The sequence below is a fragment of the Caretta caretta genome, chromosome 5 (genome assembly GCF_965140235.1).
Source record: "Caretta caretta isolate rCarCar2 chromosome 5, rCarCar1.hap1, whole genome shotgun sequence".
In the NCBI taxonomy this organism is placed as follows: domain Eukaryota; kingdom Metazoa; phylum Chordata; order Testudines; family Cheloniidae; genus Caretta; species Caretta caretta.
In genome coordinates this window covers 71309425-71333282 of record NC_134210.1, presented here as the reverse complement: position 1 = coordinate 71333282, position 23858 = coordinate 71309425, and the positions used below count along the sequence as shown (strand labels likewise).

At 43.7% G+C, this 23858-nt stretch overlaps 1 protein-coding gene across 1 annotated transcript in view; it reads right to left on the bottom strand.

Annotated features, from left to right (window-relative positions):
* Positions 1 to 6356, bottom strand: part of WDR36 (WD repeat domain 36) — a 53400-nt gene extending 47044 nt beyond the window's left edge. The window contains exon 1 of the mRNA XM_048850382.2: positions 6068 to 6356. Within this exon, the coding sequence (XP_048706339.1) occupies positions 6068 to 6244 (177 nt within the window). The 5' untranslated portion in view covers positions 6245 to 6356. The remainder of the gene's footprint in view (positions 1 to 6067) is intronic.
* Positions 6357 to 23858: the final 17502 nt, after the last annotated feature.

Genomic DNA, 23858 nt, shown 5'->3' with positions numbered 1-23858 from the left:
CTACATTTCCCCCATTAAAGTCCCTCAGGAATCAAAGTTTCTGCCAGCAAGCACATGGACAACTGCCTCAGTCTGTCAGGGGTCTCAAACACACGGCCCATTCCTGCAGCCCACCATAAGCGGCAACTCCACCGGCAGCCAAGTTCCCCTCACTCCCTGCTTCCCCCCCCGCCCCGAGCGTGCCGCATCCCTGCTCCTCCGCCTAACTCCCAGTTCTTCTCACAGCTGTTTGGCAGTGCTTAGGACTTTCCGGGGGGGGGGGTGAGGGGGGGGGACGACGACACGACACGGCACACTGAGGAGAGGAGACGTTGAAGAGGCGAGGCTGGAGCGGGGATTCGGGGAAGGGGTTGGAATGGGGCAGGGAAGGGGTAGGAAGAGGCAGTGCAGAGGCGGAGCCTCATGGACTAGACGAGAAGTCTGAGGTATGAAGTTCAGCATGTATGATTCTTTGCTGTGAGTAGTTGGGAAGAATGTTTGTTAAAAGTGGCAACGTATTTTGTACGAATAGTTACTTTAAAAAGTTCCTGCCATTACAGCCATGTCGATAGACATCAGTGTTACTGACCACCTAATAGTTACAGGTGTTTATATTTTATTAAAATGCCTCTTCACATTACAGATTTTAAAAAGTTAATACATTGACTTTTAATAGCATATTACATTACTCTTCATTTTTGACTATACTTTTGTATTGTTGTATGAAAAGGTTTCAGTGATGAGGTCCTCGGGCCAATGTACTAGTCCTCATGTGGCCCTCATGGGGATTTGAGTTTGGGATTCCTGGTCTATGTGCCCAAAAGCCTATCTCATGCCTAAGCCCAATTGGGATCCTCAAAGTGATCCTCCACCTGTCACACCCACAGGGCTCCATCTAGTAGGCAGGCGTTCTCTGAGAGCACCCCTGTCAAATCATGTCAACCCATTCCTTTGTTCTTGACAAATCCATGTTGACTGTTACTTATCACTCGTGCAAATACAGACAGACATTTTCCTTTCCAAATGCAAACAAATGGACATCATACCAAAAGGACTGACGGTAAAAAACCATTACAATCAACATACCACACAGACTGTGGTAAGAGATTGTGCCACACACTCTCAAAGAAACTGTGGAACCACCTGACCAACATCCTATACAGCAAATAGGAGAAGATCAAGAATGAACTCTCAAAACTAGAAACTCTCAAAAAACAAAAACCCCAACCTTTCACACAAACTCCCTCATGGCTGGACTTTACAAAAACTAGACAAGCCATTTACAACACACACTTTGCTTCTCTACAGAGGAAAAAGGACACTAAACTATTTAAACTCCTACATGCCACAAGGGGCCCCAACAGTGGTTCCCTTAACTCACCCAACAATATTGTTAATCTATCCAGCTATACTCTTAGCCCGGCAGAAAAGTCTGTCCTATCTTGAGGCCTCTCCTTTTGCCCCACCACCCCCACAAATACAATACAGTTCTGCGGTGACCTAGAATCCTACCTTCGACGTCTCCGACTCAAGGAATATTTCCAACACACCACTGAACAGAACACTAACCCACAGGAAGCTTCCTACCAACACTACAAAAAGAAGGATTCTGTGTGGACTCCTCCTGAAAGTCGAAACAACAGACTGGACTTCTACATAGAGTGCTTCCGCCGACATGCACGGGCTGAAATTGTGGAAAAGCAGCATCACTTGCCCCAGAACCTTAGCTGTGCAGAACACAACCACATCCACAGCCTCAGAAACAACTCTGACATCATAATAAAAAAGGCTGACGAAGGAGGTGCTGTAGTCATCATGAATAGGTCAGAATATGAACAAGAGGCTGCTAGACAGTTCTCCAACACCATATGCTACAGGCCACTATCCTTTGATCCCCCTGAGGAGTACCAAAAGAAACTACACCATCTGCTCAAGAAACTCCCTAAAGAAGCACAGCAACAAATCTACACTGTCACACCCCTAGAGCCCCGACCAGGGGTATTCTATCTGCTACGCAAAATCCATAAACCTGGGAATCCTGGATGCCCCATCGTCTCAGGCATTGGCACCCTGACAGCAGGATTATCTGGCTATATAGACTCTCTCCTCAGGCCTATGCTACCAGCACTCCCAGCTATCTTCGAGACACCTCTGATTTCCTAAGGAAACTACAATCCTGTAGTGCTCTTCCAGAAAACACGATCCTAGGCACTATGGATGTAGAAGCTCTCTACACCAACATTCCACACAAAGATGGACTACAAGCCCTCAGGAATAGCATCCCCGATACCATCATGGCAAACCTGGTGGCTGAACTTTGTCCCCACCCACAACTATTTAAGATTTGGGGACAATGTATACCTTCAAGTCAGCGGGACTGCTATGGGTACTCGCATGGCCCCACAGTATGCCAACATTTTTATGGCTGACTTAGAACGACGCTTCCTCAGCTCTCGTCCCCTTATGTCCCTACTCTACTTGCGCTACATTGATGACATCATAATCATCTGGACCCATGAGAAGGAGGCCCTTGAGGAATTCCACCATGATTTCAACAATTTCTACCCCACCATCAACCTCAGCCTGGACCAATCCACACAAGAGGTCCACTTCCTAGACACTACAGTGCTAATAAGCGATGGTCACAAACACCACCCTATACTGGAAACCTACTGACCACAAAACTTACATACCTGCCTCCAGCTTTGATCCAGACCACATCACACGATCCACTGTCTACAGCCAAGCTCTAAGATACAATCGCATTTGCTCCAATCCCTCCAATTTGCTCCAATTTGCTCCAGAGGCAAACACCTACAGGATCTCTATCAAGCGTTCTCAAAACTACAGTACCCACCTGCTGAAGTGAAGAAACAGATTGACAGATCCAGAAGGGTATCCAGAAGTCACCTACTACAAAACTTGCCCAACAAAGAAAGTAACAGAACGCCACTAGCCATCACCCACAGCCCCCAACTAAAACCTCTCCAGAGCATTATCAAGGATCTACAGCTTATCCTGAAGGACAATCCCTCACTCACAGACCTCGGGAGACAGGCCAGTCCTCGCTTACAGACAGCCCCCCAACCTGAAGCAAATACTCACCAGCAACTACACACCACACAACAAAATCATCAACCCAGGAACCAAACCCTGCAACAAACCCCGACCAACTCTGTCCACATATCTATTCGAGGGACACCAGATCGGCCCTAATCACATCAGCCACACCATCAGGGGCTCTTTCACCTGCACATCTACCAATGTGATATATGCCATCATGTGCCAGCAATGCCCCTCTGCCATGTACATTGGCCAAACCAGACAGTCTCTACGCAAAAGAATAAACGAACACAAACCTGACATCAGGAATCATAACATTCAAAAACAAGTAGGAGAACACTTCAATCTCCCTGGTCACTCAATAACAGACCTAAAAGTGGCAATTCTTCAACAAAAAAACCTTCAAAAACAGACTCCAACGTGAAACTGCGGAACTGGAATTAATTTGCAAACTGGACACCATCAGATTAGGCCTGAATAAAGACTAGGAGTGGTTGGGTCATTACAAAACCTAAACCTAACTTCCCCCATACTAATTTCACCCTACTGTTACTCACACCTTCTTGTCAACTGTCTGAAATGGGGCACTCTCATTACCACTTCAAAAGTTATTTTTCCTTCCTTGTTATCCTGCTGTTAATTGAATTGCCTCGTTAGACTGACCTCACACTTGGGAAGGCAGCTCTCATCTTTTCATGTATTCATACCTGCTCCTGTATTTTCCACTCCATGCATCTGATGAAGTGGGTTCTAGCCCATGAAAGCTTATGCCCAAATAAATTTGTTAGTCTCTACGGTGCCACAAGGACTCCTTGTTGTTATCACCTTAGTATCTTCTAGGTGTTTGCAAATTGATTGCTTATTTGCTCCATTATCTTTCTGGGTACTGAAGTTAAACTGATTCGTCTATAATTCCCTGGATAATCCTTATTCCCCTTTTTACAGACTGACACTACATTTGTCCTCTTCCAGTCCTCTGGAATCTCTCCCATCTTCCATGAGCTTTCAAAGATAATGGCTAATGGCTCAAATATCAACTCAGTAAGCTCCTTGAGTACTCTAGGAGCTATTTCATCAGGCCCTGCCAACTTGAAGACATCTAGTTGTCCAAGTAATTTTTAATTTATTTTTTCTATTTTAGCCTCCGATCTTACCTCATTTTTACTGGCATTCACTATGTTAGATGTCCAATTGTTACTAATCTTTTTGGTGAAAACCGAAACAAAAAAGTAATTTAGCTCTTTCGCCATTTCCACATTTTCTGTTACTGTTTTCCCCCCTCTCTTTCAGTAATGGGTCTATCCTGTCCTTTCTCTTAGTTCTAATATAGTTTTAAAATGTTTTCTTGTTACCCTTTAAATCTCTAGCTAGTTTAATCTCATTCTGTGACTTAGCCTGTCTAGTTTTGCCCCTACATGTGTTTTGCTTGTGTTGGTTTTTTTATACTCAATAATCTGACCTCAATCCCCCTTTTTGTGGGACTCTTTTTCTGAGTTTCAGATCACTGAAGATCTCCTGGTTCAGCCAGGATGGTCTCTTGCCATACTTCCTATCTTCCCTACACAGTGAATGCATAATAAATGCTTGAAAAACTGCCAACTCTCTTGAACGGTTTTTCTCCTTAGACTTCCTTTCTATGGGATCTTGCCTACCAACTTCCTGAGTTTGCTAAAGTCTATTTTCTTGAAATCCCTTTTCTTCACTCTACTCTTTTCCATCCTACCATTCCTTAGAATCATAAACTCTACCATTTCATGATCAATTTCACCCAAGCTGCTTTTCACTTTCAAATTCTCAACCAGTTGCTCCCAATTTATCAAAAATCAAACCTAGAACACCCTCTCCCCTAGTAGCTTTTTGCTTCCAAAGCATTCCAAGAACTCTCATTTACTTATAAGACCCTTTTTGTATGATTAGATTAACTCTCTGGATGATGTGGCCCAAGTGGGGCATTTGAGGAGAGTCAGCATTACAGCACAGAGGAAAATCTGCACAGATCTAGAGGAAGGTGCTATGGCACCCATACTAATCGTGGGAAACAGAGAAGTGGTGGGATTCCGGGCAGGAGGATACACAGTGTGGGTGTCACAGACTTATGCTTTGTTTTCACTTTTCCCTGCTTAAAAAGGTGGGGGAGGAGATTAGGGGGAGAGGGGAGTTATTGCAAGTCTTGTAAAATCCTAAATGGAAACAAGGCACCTTGTAGGTCAGGGATGGGCAAACTATGGCCCGCGGGCTGGATCCGGCCCCACAGGGCGCTGGATCCGGCCCCACAGGGCTTTGGATCTGGCCCGCGGGATTGCCACTCCTGTGGTGCCATGGGCCCCGTGCTGCTCCGGGAAGCAGCCAGCACTATGTCCCTGCGGCCCCTGGGGGAGGGGGGGCAGAGAGCTCTGGGTGCTGCACTTGCCTGTGGGTACCCCCCCCCCCCGAAGCTCCCATTGGCTGCTTCCTGGTGCGCACCATTGCCACCCCGGAGCCCACACCCTGAACCCCTCCTGCACCCCAACCCCCTGCCCCGAGCCCGCTCTTGCACTCCACACCTCTCCCTGCACCCCTGCCCTGAGCCCCCTCCCGCACTGTGCACCCCCTCCTGCACCCCAACCCCTTCTCTGAGCCCCCTTGTACACACCACACCCCTCCTCAGCCCTAACCCCTTGCCCTAAGCCCTTTCCTACACACGGCACTGCCTCCCGCACCCAACCCCTGCCCCAGCCCTACACTGATGGCCCTGCAAGCAATTTCCCCACCCAGATGTGGCCCTCGAGCCAAAAACTTTGCCCACCCCTGCTGAAGGCGGAGGTAGCTGGGCCGGGAGAGGGGGCGCGGCTTGTGTCGCCGGTGGGGCGCGGACTGGGGCGATCACGCATACTGCAGGACAGGAGTGGGCACCGGAGCCCACGGGGGGTCACTCACGCTGCGGGGGAGAGGGAGGGGCCACATGATCCGGCGGGGCGGGAAGGGCTATGGGGGGTCGCCCAGGGGGAGGGGCAGTGGGAGCCGGGGAGAGGCGGGGGTCACTCACGTTGTAGGTGTGGAAGCTCCTCCCCGCGGCGGTGAACAGGTAGAACTCGCGGTGGCGCTGGTGGTAGCGCAGCGCGTGGGGCAGGTGGTTGGAGTAAAGGCCGAGAGCGCGGAGGCCCGAGAAGAGCGCGCTGCCCCCGCCGGGGGCCGCCCGCACCGCGCTGCCCGCACGCGACATCCCCCAGGCTGGGCCGCCGGCACCCTCACCCACAAAAGCACGCGTCCGGCCCAGAGCGCTGCGGAAACAGCCCCACCCCTTCCGGCGCCACCGGCTCGTAGCAACGGCCCAGCGGCCCCGGAGCGTCCACGAAAGGGGCCCCCCTACGCCTGCGTCCGCGCGCTCCGAGTTCCGCCTTCCGCGATGGTGGGGGGGGAGGGCTGGGAGAGAGAAAGACGCCCTCCACAGCCGATCGCGTCTGCGCAGGCGCCGCCTGCTTTCTTGTGGAGCTCCCCGTGCCGTAGCCGGTGTTCACCTCGCCGCGTTCTCTGAGGTGCACAGCAGCTCGGGTGCCCCGGCGGCCCGATATTTAGTTGAGTGTCCCGCGGCCCGACCGAGGAACGGTCCGGACGCCATTTGTCCTGATATTCTGCTTCGGCAGCTCTGCAGCTTTTTTTTTTTTTTTTTTTGGCTTGGGGCGGCAAAAAACCTAGAGCTGGCCCCGGGGGGCGGTGAGCCTGTGGCTGCCCCCCCTATGTGTCCCGATATTTTGTTCTGGTCATCTGGTCACCCTAACTCCAGTGCACCCAGCCCTGTGGCTCCGGACACCGTTTCCTAGAATATCAGGGTTGGAAGGGACCTCAGGAGGTCATCTCGTCCAACCCCCTGCTCGAAGCAGGAACAATCCCCAATTTTTGCCCCAGATCCCTAAATGGCCCCCTCAAGGATTGAGCTCACAACCCTGGGTTTAGCAGGCCAATGCTCAAACCATTGAGCTATCCCTGTCACTCCCCCCAAACCCTTACATGGCCTGTGCCAGCCCCACCTGCTCCCAGATTGGGCCACTGATGATCCCAACTAATGAAATGGGGGCTCTCCTCCCAGGTGATGGGCTCAGACTTTGCTCCACAGCTGGGCTCGGATCTTACTTGTTTATTTAAAGGTGCAAGCTGAGAGTCTGGTCACCTGACACCCTGACTCTAAGAGCTGAGGCTTTGAGAAAAACAACAAATATCACCAGACTAGAAAAAAAAAAAAGCAGGAGAGTGAGCCCCAATGCTGTCATGGGGAAAAGCATGTCAGTTTTATATGATTATAGTCTATTTGTTAATCACTGACATTACACCCCGTCCTGCATGAGATGCAGATAACAGCCCAATCCTACAAACTTGCATCGTGTTTGATGCTAACATGAGCCATCCCCATTGATTTTAGTGGTACCCTTCACAGAAGTAAGAAGTCAATAATACTCAGTATGATTGAACTTGGGACACCAGAGGGTGTCTAAAAAGAGTTTGTGTTCTAGATTGGATTGATGTTTTTTCCCCTTAGTTTCACACAAATCTGGCATTCTCTAGGGTTGCCACCACTGAGGTACCAAAAAGCCAAAACAAAACACAGGACATCCGGGATGATCCTGAGCCCAAAAAACTGAACTGATGGTGGTGTTTACTGAGCACCTTTACAGATTTCCCAGGACAGCTAGCTCCAAAAAGGGACAAGTATGGGAAAACATGGACAGGTGGCAACCCTAATTCTCAGCATGCTATTGTTTTGTTATTTACTTCAGAATAGCTTCTATGGAAAAATCTTTGTGAGAGAGAAAAGAAAAGCTGAAAACTAAAGAAATAATGGTGGTTAAAATCTGCCTAACCTCAGGCTTTTGACCTGAGACTCATGCTTTTGGGGGATTTTTCCAGGCCCATGGAACTGTTCCCAGAACCTAAAGCCTTTTGTGGGTGCCATAGTTGTGGTTGCTGCAAAAGCTGTTGGTACAGATACAGCAGCCATAATGTGGCTACAGAGAATCGCGATTAAATTTCCCACACGCTGCAAAGAATAGATGCATTCTTGGGTTTCTGTATTGGCCTAATTCACCTAAAATAAGTGAGAGATATTTTCCTGATTTTTCTTTAGAATATATTTTGTACCAATGTATTTTGAGACAACAAATAGAAGCACAGGGAGAAGAACAAACCACCCAGAAGGAAGATCTGTATTTTCCATTGTAGAGATGTATGGCTGACACCCTAAATGGAAGGGTTGGTGGAGGGAAGAGAAAGGATCTACTGAGAAAAATCTTCATTAATGCAGAATTAAGGTTGCCTGGTGGTGTCTTGTACCCTTCCAGAACATTTTTGGGCACACTTGGCTTCTGAAGTTCTAATGGTTTAAAGGGAATTGGAGGTTGGGATGGAAATGGTGGAGGGGATAATATTTTGGGTATGTGGTTTGGGAGAAGACTGACACACCAGTCTTCTCTCACATGCTTAAAGTTATTGTAACCGCCAAACTAGTTTGAGTACCATTTTCAATGGTGCTCCTCCATCGGTTTAGTGGGTGCCATGGAGTAAATGTTGAGTGACTGAAATCACTTTGAGCACATTCAGGGGCATGGTTTGATCTGCAGTGCTACACAAAAGAGTTGGTTAAATCTGCCAACATTAAGAAATGCTGGGGGGGGGGGGTGTGTGGAGAGAATTATATCTCTGGGATCCCTTTTGTGATTGCCCCCAAATTTGGATCAATAACCCTACCGTAAACCCACCTGAGGCATACCACATTTCAAAGCATTACAAGAAGCATGTGGATTTTAGAGCAAGTTCAAGAGTCAATCTTTAAACAGAAAGATGTTCTCAATCTTTATTACAGTGCAGCTGGCATTCTGTTATAATGAGAAGGGCCATGTCTACACTGTGCAGACTATAACGACATAGCTACCGCACTGTAGCTCTGCTGGCATAATCCTGTAGCATAGATGCAGCCTACAGTAACAGAAGGGATTCTTCAATCAATGTAGGAACACCACCTCCCCAGGCAATGGTAGCTATGTCTCCAGAAGCATTCTTTTGTTGGCCTACCTGTGTCTAGAGCAAGGATTAGGCTGGCATAACTGTGGCACTCAGAGATCTGGATTTTTCAGACCCCTGAGCTCCATAACTATGTCAACCTAAAATTTTAAGTGTAGACCAGGCTAAAGTAGAGTAGCTTTTAGGATCACCCTTCCCTTCCCTTATTCCAGTAGAAGGGTAGAGGTGAAAACTAGGAATTCCACCCCCTTCCTCTGCGCAGTCAGGTTGGATAGGGAGAGAGAAGCGATTATGTTATTTGATAATATTGTGTTGTATATAGCTGCCCACATGCTTTAAACAAATGAAACCATTTTCTGATTAAACCAGGTATCTGGGAATAACTAGATGGGTGTGCGCACATTTGTGTGTTTTTAGGTCAAATTTTACCAGGGCTTCAAAGTTGAGACAGTTTGGTTGTTAAAGTTCCACTGCTAGCAGATCAATAGGACAAAAATCAAAACATCCACTAAATCCTATATTCTTTACCTCAGGTGTTGCACTGTTCAAATACTGATATAATGTATGTGTCTTCAGAATGATGAAACACTGGAGAGGTGGGGGAAACAATTGCACAAAAGCACAGTGACTAATACTTTCACTCTTACAGACACATGCGTGGGTATGCACAAAAATGTAGCAGCAACAATCGCCAAAAAACATAAGCAGACATGCACAAAATCCAGTACCAATACTGCCAAAAATACACGCATGGACTCATGCAAAACCTGCCACTAGCACTGCCAAACATACATATAAGTACATGCACAATACTCACTAACAACACTGATAAAATGTCTAAAACCACACATCAACACCACCAAACTATAGTTTGGAAAATAATTGACACACAAAACCTACTACCAGCATTCATAAAAAATTACATTGAAGGGACATTTGGATTAACAACCCCCAACATAGCCAGATACTTTTAAAAACATGTTCAAAGTTTTAAGTCTCTTTCTTCTGGCTGATCTTTCTCCATGCCCCCATATATTGCCCTTTCCCTATATCCCATTATTTCCCCTTCATGTGGATCTTTTCTAATCTGTTCCAAGATGCCCCCCTTTGACCCACATACAAAGTATGGCAAACCATTTCATGAAAATTGTTTTAATTAATAAATCCTTACATTATGGTACTAAGCTATTTGTTTAGCAAATATGTACGTTAAAGGTTTTTACAAAATAAATTAAAAACATTTAAAATTCAAATTGAAAAAATCATTTGTAAAATTTACAACTTTACAAATTTGCATCATTGGTAATAAATATTTCTAAAATGAAGAGGGAAACCTATTTGTTGATATTCATATAACTCCTCAATACAGCCAGTAGTTCTTGAAGTCTGTGCTCCTCACATGGTTGTGCTCTCTGAGATCTCTTTCGCTTTTTCATTCGATGGATATTGGATCTAGATTCTTGACATTCAACATGCTGCTGACCATAAGAACAGAGTTCAGTGAATTATACTTTAAACTGTAACCACATTTTACAGAGTTGATCAAAGACACTGGCTAATGGTTTTCTGGGTCTGACTCTGCATTTTCTATGCACACAAAACTCCCGCCGAAGTCAGTTGGAGTTCTGACTGTACAAAGAATGCTAGATCAAGCCCCAAGAGTGTTTTTCATACTGATGCTGTTTCTTCTTACATCTAAAAAATTATTAATCTGCTGTGCATTTCTGATTGTAAAAGATTTGTGCAAGGACAATATTCATTTTGAGTTATAATTCAGATTAAATTGTTAGTTTTTACCAATAGTTTGGCAAATAACATTCATTCTGAAATGCTAACTTCCTTTTGTGTTACATAAGAACTTAATACATTCAGAGGAAGCACAAGAAAAATAGCATAATTATTATGAACAGTGGAACATAGCTGAAAAATAATGACTTTAATTAACAATATTAAAACCCACCACATCACAATTCTCTGGGAGCAGGGGGTGAAATTCACCCCTATGCATAAAGGTAAATAGGACCTAAATGGCACATGGGTCTTGTGCTAGCTGAACTGCATCTGGGACTCTGAATAGCAACATATATTGAGCAAATTACCCTAGGAGGCAATCTTGCTCATTGAAGTTGGTGAGATTTTGCCAGTCACTTAACAGGAGCAGTATTGAGCCTCTGGTACAGAAAGGATTGTGTTGTTGCCACAAAAACTGAATACATGAGGCAGTGGGGGAAAGCTGAGTTTAAAGAAAGTACTTTTGTTTTTTTACTTACAAAAGGCCAAGTCCTGTTTTCTTGAGTCAGGTAAGCAGCCTCTTTGACTACTTGCATGAGTACAACAGGCAGGAGGTTAGTCCAAATACTGTAAAACTTCTACAGAACCCAGCCCCTATCTTGAGCATCAACATTAAAGTATCCCGAAGGTTTCCATCAACGTTCATTACATTCCTCTCAACCTTTAATTAAAAGCCACTTCTGCCAGGCAGTAACTTAAAGTGTGGTTATGTTCTAAAACGTGACACTTCAAAACCAGCATTGAACAAATTGCTGGGTTTACACGGAGGTTTTTACCCTCTCACTAACTTCCAGCGCTGGAAACTCAACCTGGGCTTAGAAAGTCAAGCTGCTCTTTCTGGCTCACACATCACCAGTTGTAATCAGTTCTGCTGCTGAAGTTTAGGGGCAAATTCTGTCTCTGAGACCATGGAGGTGCCCTTGGCAGTGAACAAGAGCGGTTCAACTGCACAAACCGGACAGGATCAGAGGGAGGCAATGCAAGGGATGTACACCACCTTCATGGCACAGCATCGTCATCCTCATCAGCGATGGACTACCAACACATGGCACAGCCCTCTCACAACGGGCGGACCCCTGAATGGCCATATACATTGAGCTGATGAAAGTGAGATCTGGGCAGGCCAGTAGACGGTTGGGGTTAAAGGATCTTGTCACTACTTAGATCCATCCTCCTTTTGCATGTAAAGACTGGGAATCCTTCCCCCCCTTCTGCCCACACATCCTCTGAAACAATAGCCAGACTATTTGTCCTTTAGTTAATTCTGTCTACTATGCATGAGCCATAATAGAACCTGGTTCACTCTCCCATAGTTGTAGTGGTTTCGTGTGCTAATAAGAATGAAAAGTTGTAAACAACTTATTTTTGTCAGTAAAAGGAATCAACTGTGATTTGGATTGTGGAGGGGGAGCAGCTCTGAGTGAGAAGGCACTATTTTTACATGGTCACTTTACTGATCTTAGCTACTTTCTAACCTTATGTCTACACTAGAATTTTTACTTCCAGTTAATTGATAGCTAACAGGTGTGCATAGGCTAATCTGGACACCCCTACATGTTTGTTCCCTGCTAAAAGTCGTTTTTGGTTTACCCGAAAGATCAGCCCAGTGTTAACCACTTCCAGCTAGTGGGTAATTAACTAAGTTCAATTAAAATATACATAATAAAGACGTGCCCAAAGATAGAATCATAGAATATTAGGGTTGGAGGAGACCTCAGGAGGTCATCTAGTCCAATCCCCTACTCAAAGCAAGACCAACATCAACTAAATCATCCAAGCCAAGGCTTTGTCAAGCCGGCCCTTAAAAACCTCCCTAGGTAACCTATTCCAGTGCTTCACCACCCTCCTAGTGAAATAGTGTTTCCGAGGATAGGTTTCACTATCTTGGAAATCAGACATAATACGTGTGGAAAAGCAGGGTGAAAATAATAGCCAGACGATACACTACAGATTAATTTTTGGGGAAAATAGCAGGATCTCAAACATATTTAACTGTTAAGCTAAACAGGAAACAGATTTCCTCAGAGTCTCCTCGACACAGGCAAAAATAAGACCTGTAATTCATTGCCAATGTTGCTCCGTAAACAACAGAAACTGTAGTACAGACAGGACTCAGATGGGTTTAGATATTTTTACCACTTTTTTATGGTAGTAAAAATCACCTGGATCAGGACTATGCTATAGTTTCCGCTGTTGATATCATCAGCTGCGCCAGTAGGGAATTAAGAATCTGATTTGAGTAAACAAGACTGGAGAGGTATGGTGCTCCAGAACAGTGCCCTGGGACAATAATCTGCGTCTGAATGAAACCTCCGGGAAATAATCAATTATCTATGGGCCTGTCTTTTTCACTTTGCTCCACGAATCTTTAGCATACTCCCTTTAGTGGGAAGTATTTTCCTTTGCCTTTTTTTTTTTTTTTTTTGATTGCCTTCGAGTCCAGCGTTAGGAGAAAAATACAAAACCTCTGGCTTTCGAAACAGCGTCAAGTAGTCAGTGATTTGCATATTTCCCAAGCTGACTTCCGAAAGTAAAAATAAGCGCTCTCCACCTTCCTCAAAACATTCAAGAAGAAAATAAAGACGTGCTATAGGTTCTGTCCTGTTCTTACCTTCTCTGGGAAATAATCAGCACAATTTGCATTCAGAATGGTACGAGTTAAGGTCCAGACATCCTCCTTCTGTGAACCGGCTAGGCAGCATCTGATAGTGTTTTGTATGCATTCCAGCAGTTCGCCTTCCTGGTATGTGGGAAGAGAAGCAATGCTGTGACCAGGACACTAGCGGCGGTAATGGCGCATAGTAGCCGATAGATGGCACCCATTATAGCCGTCCCAGCTACTAAACCGGCTGTTCCCTATTCTTTCCTCAACCGTATTCCTTCTAAACCAGCTGTCTGAAATCACTTGCTGTCTTAGAAGAAAGAATCATAAATTTATACCTTCTTCCCGCTTCCAATTACATCTTTTAACGCAGTGAGGGAGGCGAGAGACACTCGGGTATCCACGCTTACATCTTCTAGTCTTTTTGTTTTGTTGTTGCCATTCAACATAGCTTACCCACCCCATACATATAATATATGTATATGTTATTAATGCAAAAACAAAAGGTCGCTTACTAACGATGTTGGGATTTGTTCACCTAGTTCAAACTTCTGGCTGCTCTGGCACCTCTCCACGGTACCATCATTGCACGGCTTCAGAAAGCAATGACGTACTATATCAACACACACACATCACTCACTTTTTCCCCGCATCCGTGAGAATCCTGATCTTTTAGCTAGAAAGAAAGATTATAATCTTATGTATTAATTAACCAACAGTCGGTTATAGAACGAGAGGGTCATGCAAAACAATTTATAACAGAGAACCTTCTAAAGTATTGTTGGGTTTGTATCTATTTTATACATCAATTATAATAATCTTGACAGCTGTATATACGGTTTCCTCTGAAACCTGTATATACGGTTGTGTTTTCTTCCCTTATCGGGTGCCCTCAAAGATACATCACTTATCTCAGTTTATTTAGGTTATCTGCCAAAGTCCTAGCTAGAGGCGTTCAGACCTGTTTAGCTCGAAATTACAGCGTGTTTTTGGTTTTATATCTATTTTGAAAATCGGCTTGTACTTATTTTACACTTTTGTATTATTCTCTTGTATTTTCTTCCTACATCCTGTGCCCTTAGAAACACGTCATTTACCTCCAATTAATCAAGTTATGTGCCAAGGTCCTAGACAGAGGAAGTCTTAGATTCAAAAAACTATGCTCTGTTTGTTTTTTACTAAAGCGTGTCTGTATAGACATATGTACACTGCCTTTATGTACTACTTACACCCAATCATAAACATTTATCACATTGATAATAAGCAGTTTTCTCCAGCACCTGCGAAATACTGTGCATGTTATTCCCCCCTTACCTCACCCCCAGCCTCCTTACAGCACTGAAGTGTGGAATAAACCGCAGGGTTTGGAAGGAACGTACCCTCTTTGTTTTCTCCTCTTTTAATCTACTACAAATTACAGGGTCAGCTGGAAAGAAATGTTACTAGCATACTTTCCACCGTTTAATCATACCTATATAGACACAGGCTGCGTCTTGCCCAACACAGCTTCATGTCACCCTGGGAAATTAGGGGAAGATTTTCCCCTCCTCTCCAAATGTATTGGAGTTTTCTGAAGAAAACCATCTTCTAAATTTTTCAGGTCCCAGATTTACCAGTCAGCGTTTTCAAAAAGTGTCTTTCCACTAACATTAAAGACAATTGTAGAAGCAGCTACTGTACCACCAGTTTCCATTTGATGCTGTAAGACAAACAACCACACCTTATAAACTCACTTTCTACGGTACCTTTTCCAGATGTACCAAGATAACGTTAAAAAATGCATCCTTTATGGCTTCATGGTTACAGTTACTGAAATTGTAGGTAGACATCAGCACTAAGTCAGCAAGCTGAAGAAAGATGATCAACCTAAGGAGGACTGTTGAAGAAGAACAAGAAGGAAAACAAAAAACAAAAAACACCCAGCATTAGTTATCAGGAACTATATTACCAGCAACGAAACTAAAATTTTAAGAGTTATAGTTCTGTAGAATAAGTAAATCAAGTGATACTTGTAGTTCTGAGTACTAGATGAACATGATGATTACCCATTATGTTCTTTGAAGTTGGATTTTCAGTGCTGGGGTTCAATGCTTTGCTGGTTTCATATATATATTGTATGCATCTGAACGCCTACGGTCAATGGTATTTTCAAATGCCATAGCTGGGGCTCATTTTGATGTCTCATGCACCTCTTTTCCTGGACTGTAAAATAGTTATTCATAGTATTGTAATGAAGTTGTGTAATTACTAATTTAAAAAGAAATAGAGAAATCTTGTAGTACAAACAAAGTTTGTAATCCGGGGTCACCTCCATAAAACATAAGACAACTCTTGCAGTAAGTGCACAGAGTTCAACAGCTGCGGCTTGTTCCATATCCCTTTGAAGCAGAATGTCCATATGTATGTCCGAATAGCCAGACAGACATATGCACACTCAATATTTAGGTGCAACATATGTCAGTTTTAAAGAATACACGGGTGGGGGGCTATAATGAATGTGCTGACATTAGCCTTTTCACGATCTTAATCAATGTTAGGGTTATATACTTTGTCCGGAAGGAAATATTATGTGTTCGGCAGGCTTGATGCTGTTAGAAGCAGATCAGCTGGCCACCTGGCAGTCCTCAAAGAAGGGTTTCCAGCCCGTACAGATTGGGACATGATTGGAGAGGGATAGTCCATGGCCAATATGTGCTTTCCCCACTAAACCTGCAACCCCCCCCCCCCCAACTGTTCAAAAGCGAAGACGCAAAGAAAAATCTTATCTGCACGATTGTTAACCAGCCTAGTAACAATTAAAGATCCGACGGGGCAGATGATGTCCATTTGCAGCCGGTAATCACACTGTCTGCAGCCCTGGACTGAACGCAGAGCCAAGCACACTCACTGATTGTTCCCCTTTTTATTAATTGTGTGCCAGCAAAGACGCGTCTTGCGCAGATGTGTTTAGTGAGGAGTATTGCCTATGCAATACTGTATTATGCACACTGCTGTCCAGTGCAGAGTAATTTAGCTATGCCGGGGACTCCCCCAGAGCGAGGAGAAATTGGCTGTATATAGCGCCTGGTCGGAAGGGAAGAGTGTAGCATCAGCAGACTGTGTATTGGAAGAGCTCTAGTTAGGGGCTTCTGGATTCCTGCGGTTGAGAATAGGCTGTTTGGGAACAAAAAGAAAAGGAGTACTTGTGGCACCTTAGAGACTAACCAATTTATTTGAGCATGAGCTTTCGTGAGCTACAGCTCACGAAAGCTCATGCTCAAATAAATTGGTTAGTCTCTAAGGTGCCACAAGTACTCCTTTTCTTTTTGCGAATACAGACTAACACGGCTGTTCCTCTGAAACCTGTTTGGGAACAGTTTCAAATCCAGAGCCATTACTTTACTGGCAAGTTTGACTGATTTTACCCCCTCCCACACCCCGTCTGATGACTGAGGCACCCTTTTCATGTCCAACATAAGTTCTCAGTTAAAAAATCAAAATGTTGACTGTGGAGCGAGGGAAACGTGCCACAACTTGTAAACACACTAGCGCCTCTGCATAAACAAGCTAGCAGTGAGATGGCATCCACGAAGTTGCGAGGGGCCAGAACAGCACCTGTGTGTGCATGGAGAGAGACCCTACAACTTGGCCTTCCCAAGTCCCCCTTGTGCCCATCCAGAATCCTTTCCCCACGACACCCCCAACCCTCCTAACATACGGAAGTGTGAGTGTGCCAAGATTGGGGCTACGGAAAGTGTCCTGGAAAGCTCTCCAGACAAACAGGTAAGCGTGCAATGACCCGGCTGCTCGGGCAGCCGGGGGGCAGCAGTGAGCTGGCTGCGGGGCGCCTAGCTCCAACGCGTGGGCGCCGAGAGAAGAGGCAGGGGGCTGGGCAAGCCCCTGCAGCCAGAGCTGACCTCAGCGGGGCTGTCAGAGCGCCGCCGCTCCAAACTCAGCGCGACCCTGGGTTCAGAGGAAGTTGGAGTCGATGACTCCTAGGCGTGAGTCATTAAGGAAAGCCCGAGGGGGGCAGCCGGCGCGCGTGCCAGGTTTGCTCTAGGCGCGCGAAGGCTGAGGACCGACCCAGGCATGTTGATGGCTGGCTGAGTGCCTGCCTGACTCTGAGCCATTGGGGCGAGTTTCCGCTCTCCCGGAAAACACTGCTAGAGAGCGGGGGACTCAGCGAGGGCGGGAGGGGAGGAACCCTAGACTCCTACAGCCCCGGGAACTGCACAGCCGCCTTCAGCTGAGGTCTAGGTTCTGTGCAGGGGGCTGGGCTTCCTGACCTCTGGGGGACCCTTGCAGCCCTCTAGTTCTGTGAGCCTGAAAAGGCCTTCAGAGCAGGGCTCTGCACAACCCCTCTTGCAGCCTGAGGGCCAGGTTAAGTAGGATTGCCAATTTTGGTTGACTAGATTCCTGGAGGTTTCATCACATGACATAACCTATCATTAAAGATTAATCTTTAATGCCTGGAGACTCCAGAACAATCTTGGAGATTTGGCAACTTTAAGTGTAAGAGTGCAGACCAGTGCAGCTTGCAAGGCTAGATCAAGCAGGCTGAAGAGAGCTTGGGGAGAACAGATTACCTTGTAGGTTGCCACAAGGCCTAACATCTCCTGCAGAAGCACAGTGCTACTTCACTAGGCTGCCAGGCACCCACTGTACAGCTATTGACACTTCAATTAACCCAGCTGTAATGGCAGATCAGAACCTCACTGCAGCCACCTGTTTTGACAGTTATGACCACCATTGATTTCCTCATTCACCATACTGGATGTGCTAACATTGCCTTAGGGAGATATGTACATAATGTAAATAAAAATAAAGTAGGGAAGAATATCTTGAGGATACCCATTCATACCCCTTTAAATAAAACCCACTTCAGGAGGGGAATCCTTTTTGACCACCAGGATACCTGGACTCTCTGATAATGCTGAACACTAAGATGCCTAACTACAGTCCTAACTTGTTTTTAACCAATAACAAGCCTTAAATAGGCTAGGACCTGTTTACAACAGTGGTTCTCAACCAGGGGTATGCGTACCCTGGGAGCATGCAGAGGTCTTCCAGAGGGTACACCGACTCATCTAGATATTTGCCTGGTTTTACAACAGGTAACATAAAAAGCAAAGTCAGTACAAACTCAAATTTCATACCGACAATGTCTTGTTTATGCTGCTGTATATACTATACACAGAAATGTAGGTACAATATTTACATTCAATTGATTTATAGTTATATAGTAAAAATAAAGTAAGCAATTTTTCAGTAAAAGTGTACTGTCACACTTTTGTATTTTTATAGCTGATTTTGTAAGCGAGTAGTTTTTAAGTGAGGTGGAACTTGGGGTACACAAGATAAATCAGACTCCTGCAAGGGGTATAGTAGTCTAGAAAGGTTGAGAACCACTGGTTTATAAGGCTGTCTCTCTCGCCATGCAATACTGTACCAGACGTCCTGCAAAGTCAACCTTTCTTTTCTTGTTCTTTCTTTTCCCTTTCTTCCTCAGGCATTTAGGGAGGAGGTGGGTTCAAAGACTGAGGGTAGTCTGGGGATCACTGTAAGAGACCCTTTTATTATATGGGAAGTTCAGATAGCAAGTATACTATAGATTTTATAATGTTGTTACACTTTTTTTAATATGTAAGTCACCTAAAACTTTGGACAGGCACTGAAAAAATCAAAATACATTTAAAATACACTATCCTTAATTTACTGTTACAATATGCCATAGGTCCCTGTGGACCGTAGAGTACAAAATAATTAATGTATAATAACAGAGATAGCTAGAGCCAAACTCTAGGGGGAAGTCTGGATCCATAGCTAGTATTTTATGACTATAGTTCCCAGTTCTATGGTAATTAAACCAAGACTCTGGCTCCAGATATCTCCAAGCTATAGAAAGCTTGGATCTGTACCCAGACTTTGTGATTAAGGCCATTTCTAGCATTCACACTGAGAGTCATCTTGGTTTCAGAATCCAATTTGTGTCTAAGAAAGGAGCAGGAAATATTCACAGCACTAGGGGTCTCAGTGGAAGCACTTAATAAAATGTAGCAAAATCACAACCACTTACCATTCACATTTCTATGTGCTGAACTAAGAACACAAAAGCGGAGTCAGTGTGCTGTAAACTATAATCAGCCCATAAATAGAAAGAGATAAAACAACAGACCATATTGCAAACATTATGATCCAGAGGTTTGGAAGGCTTGTTAACAGTGCCCTGATAGGTATCAACAGAAAACCAATGTGTTTCCTATAAAAAGTCTGTAGTAGTGTTGTCAGTAAGTCTCGGAAACTCCTCCCACCTTATGCTTTCAGTTTTCTCACACTACACTATATGCTTTTGGTATTCGGTGATTAAAGGACAGGACTGAGGACTAGGAGATTTCCTTCCTATTTGTACCTCTATCACAGACATCCTGTATGAACTTGGGCAGCTTATTAGCATTCACATTTTCACAATTGGACACAATTTTAGAGCCCAGAACGAGACACCTTGGGAAGGCTTGCCTAATGAAGGGCTCAGGGAAGCATCAGAACCTTAATGTTTGGCTCTAAATCAGTTGTTCTCAATGTGTGGTACTGAGCCTGCAATAAGGTTGGTTTAGAGTACTATATCATTATGAAAATCCATTCTTACTATACTGGTTGAAATTGCCAAAGAGGTACATTACAGACGTTTGAGTTTTAGATGTGCTAAGTTAGGTCTTAACATTTGAGAAACGCTATCTAATCTAGTACATACTGTTAACTGAATTGTTGAGTCTGGAAGACAAGATGCTACATGTCAAGTACATCTGTATTTTATATAAATGTATGATTTACCTAGTCCTTTACTAAACTGCGTATGACAGAGAGGACAACTGATCAAGGCATTCACAGCTGTCAGTTTTCCAGGGTTACCAGCAACATAATTTCTTAAAGAATTATCAATTTACTGCCTTGCTGGAATATATGATGGTTATCTTAACTGGCATATTCATTGTGCTTTGTATTTATGTAGCTTATTGCATCTGAAGATGTTAATATGTTTTACAAATATTAATTAAATCTCACATGCCCCTTGCAAAGGAGTTTAATTAATTATCCTAATTTTACAGATGTATGAACCAAGCCTCACACACAGGTAAAATGACTTGCTTAACACAAAGTCCATAGTAGAGCTAGGACTAGAATACATGGGTTTCCTAACCCCCTGTGTTCATTCAGTGGGAGATTTGCCTGAGTAAGGACTGCAGGATCAGGCCATTTCAGTATTGTGTGCAATAGATGCACTTAAGGTGTTATTGTGTAGCCTGTGGATACACATTTTATATTGGAATGAAATAGAGACTTACAACTTATGATGTATTTCTTTGTGCTGTTACAATAATTAAAGGATAAAATTCCCATTGATTTTAATGTGAGCAGGATTGGGCCCCAATTCTCCCAAGCTTCTATCAGTTGTCCAGATGATTTTATTTCTGACCTATAATTAAGTGTAGATATAGTTTGGAATGTTCAAGAACATAGTTTTGGGGCCCAGTCCTTTGCCTGCTAAGTTTGCCCATTGACTTTTTATTAATGTAACACCCTCTATAGGTGGGAGGGGCTTTACAGACAATACTAACAACAATAAAGAGAGACATCCTCTGCCTTGAGATATTTACAATCTAAATATAGGACAAGATGCAACACATGAGATGAATAGAAGGGGGGGAGTGTGAAGGAAAGTTGGAGAAGGAATAGCAAGGGTTACAAAAATAAGGTTACGTGCATGGTTTGAGGCTTCCATTGTTACAGTAACAAGCAGGACATCACCCCTTTTAAAATATATTATTATTTATAGAATAAAGGTGTTTTTTTTAATGTATCCCTCTCCCTTTCCTTTGGTGGGGTGCAAAACTGGGATGATAGGAGAGTAGTAGTCACAAGGTGTGTGAAAGCTGAAGAGGTCATGCAGAATGGAGAGGCATGGCAAGAAATGGGCAAGGACCAAGGATTAGGAAAATGAAATAGGAGCTATGGTAAAGCAGCAGGCAGAGATGTCAAAACCAATTAATGAGACTAGGACAAGTGAATAGACAGGTAGTGACTGAGTCACTGAGTTATTGCTGAAGGAGTCTGTGGTCCTATGTGGTGGTGCTGAACTTGGTAGCGCGCAGGTGCTGACATCAGGAAGGAAGAGTGGGGAGAGAACCTGGAGCCTTTGAAGGAGTGAGTCTGAGGAAGATGGAGGTTTTGGAGTTCTCCCCCTATAGGCCTGTTGCTTGTGAGGGTCGCTTGGCAGGTACTGCTGGGACCCATTATCCATGAACATAGAGGGGAGAAATTTGAGGGAACAGGATCAGACTCCTGGTACTGAAATTAGCAATGTAACAGCATTTCAGACAACATTAGCAATAAAATCAAATCTTATTAGAAATGAATAAAGAGGACATGGGGAAAAATCCATATATTAATATTAAAGCACATTTTTAATTAAAATAAAGACAGTACATTTAAAAAAAAAGAAGAAACACACTAACCTTGCTGGTCTTTCAACTGCTTTTTTCACATATGAAAATATCCTGTAAAGTCAAATTATGCCTCGCCAAAAACTCTGCTGTTATCTAGCTTAATTTCCCTCTTCTTATGACTCCAAGAACTACTGAGTATGATGAATAACTTTTCACCACAGTTTGGTGTTCTTTCCCTTTCCCAGAACTATATATGTAAATACTAAAACAAGCTCCGGAAAAAGAAGGAATCTGAAGCTGTTTAACCTTCTGTGTAAAACTAACACTCCAAAACCTTCTAATTTTTACAAATGCTTCTTGTTGGTAAAAGTCATGCAATCCTGTCTTCTGACCATATTGTTATCCCTTTTGACCCAGATGGTTAGCTAATTGTTAATGTCTAGTGGTTGTTTCCATTTGGAGGAGAAATTGATGGAGTCAGGTCTTTCTTTGATGCAATTCTGTTTATTTACTAACACCCTACAAAGTTTGGTTCCCTGAACAAAGTAGGAATCGAACAAGAGACAGTTTCTTTGCTCATAGTTCTAAGCTTCTGTCAGACAGCCTTTAACCAAAAAGTGCTGTCTTAGCGTTTTCCCCCCTCAAGGTCATGTTACCAGGGTTTCTCTTGCTATATCTGGGCTTCTTTACTCCTTTTTTGTGTTATTCTGTGTTTCTGCTGCTTCTCTCCCCCACTCAGCTCAATGAAGACCCCCAGCTCCTGTTTGCACTGTATCAGTCTCCAGGGAAACACCTTGGGCCACATGGTTCTGCTTCTAATCCAGTTTTGCCATATGGCTGTGTTGGTGGCCATGGATCCTATTGTTTCAGCTATCTGATTCCATGAAGGGGCTTGGTTATTTCTTATGTTTATCCTGAATGAATGGCAGCAGTTATGCCCACCAGCTTCACTGAGGTTTCTTCCAACTCCCTAGCATAACAATACCATCAGCCCAAAGTGTAAAGGAATAAAAAAGTTTGTATTTTATTTAGTTAAAATGTAATGATTAAAATTTAAATGTAAATTAAAAAGATGGCCAGCATTGTATAGAATTAATTTCCCCCATCCCACCGAAATACATTTGAATGTTAACCTTAATGAACTAAAAGATACATTGAAAAAACATGTAAATAAACATAAAGTTACTTTTGGATTAATTTTACATCTTTTTTTAAAACATTCAATTCAATTTAAGTTTAGGTGTAATTTTCTTAACAGATTCTAAGGCCAAAAGGGACCACTGTGATCATCTTGTGTGACTTCCTGTATAACACAGGACATAGAACTTTCCCAAAATAATTATAAGAGTAGATCTTTCAGGTAAACATCCAATCTTAATTTGAAAATTGCCAGTGATGTAGAATCCACCATTAACCTTGGTAAATTGTTCCAGTGGTTAATTATCCTCACTGTTAAAAATTTCTGCCTTATTTCCAGTCTGAATTTGCTAGATTGAAGAGCCCATTACCAAATATTTGTTCCTCTTTTATGTACTTATGGTAATTAAGTAATCCCTTATCCTTCTCTTTTTTAATAGATGAGCTCCTTAAGTCTATCACTATAATGCATGTTTTCTTCTACTTTAATCATTCTTGTGGCTCTTCTCTGAACACTCTCTAATTTATCAACATCCTTCTTGAATTGTGGATACCAGAACTGGACACAGTATTCCACCAACAATCGCACCAGTGGAACCTCTCTACTCCAGCTCAAGATTCCCATTTATGCGTCCAAGGATTGCATTAGACCTTTTGGCCACAGTGTTGCATGGGCCACAATTTTCCATGGGCCACAGCGTTGCATGGCGAGCTCATGTTCAGCTGGTTATCCACCACAACCCTCAAACCTTTTTCAGAGTCTCTTCTTCCCAGGACAGAATCCCCCATCCTGTAATTATGGCCTTCATTCTTTGTTTCTAGATGTATAGATTTAGCCATATTAATATGCATAGTGTTTGGTTGCACCCAGT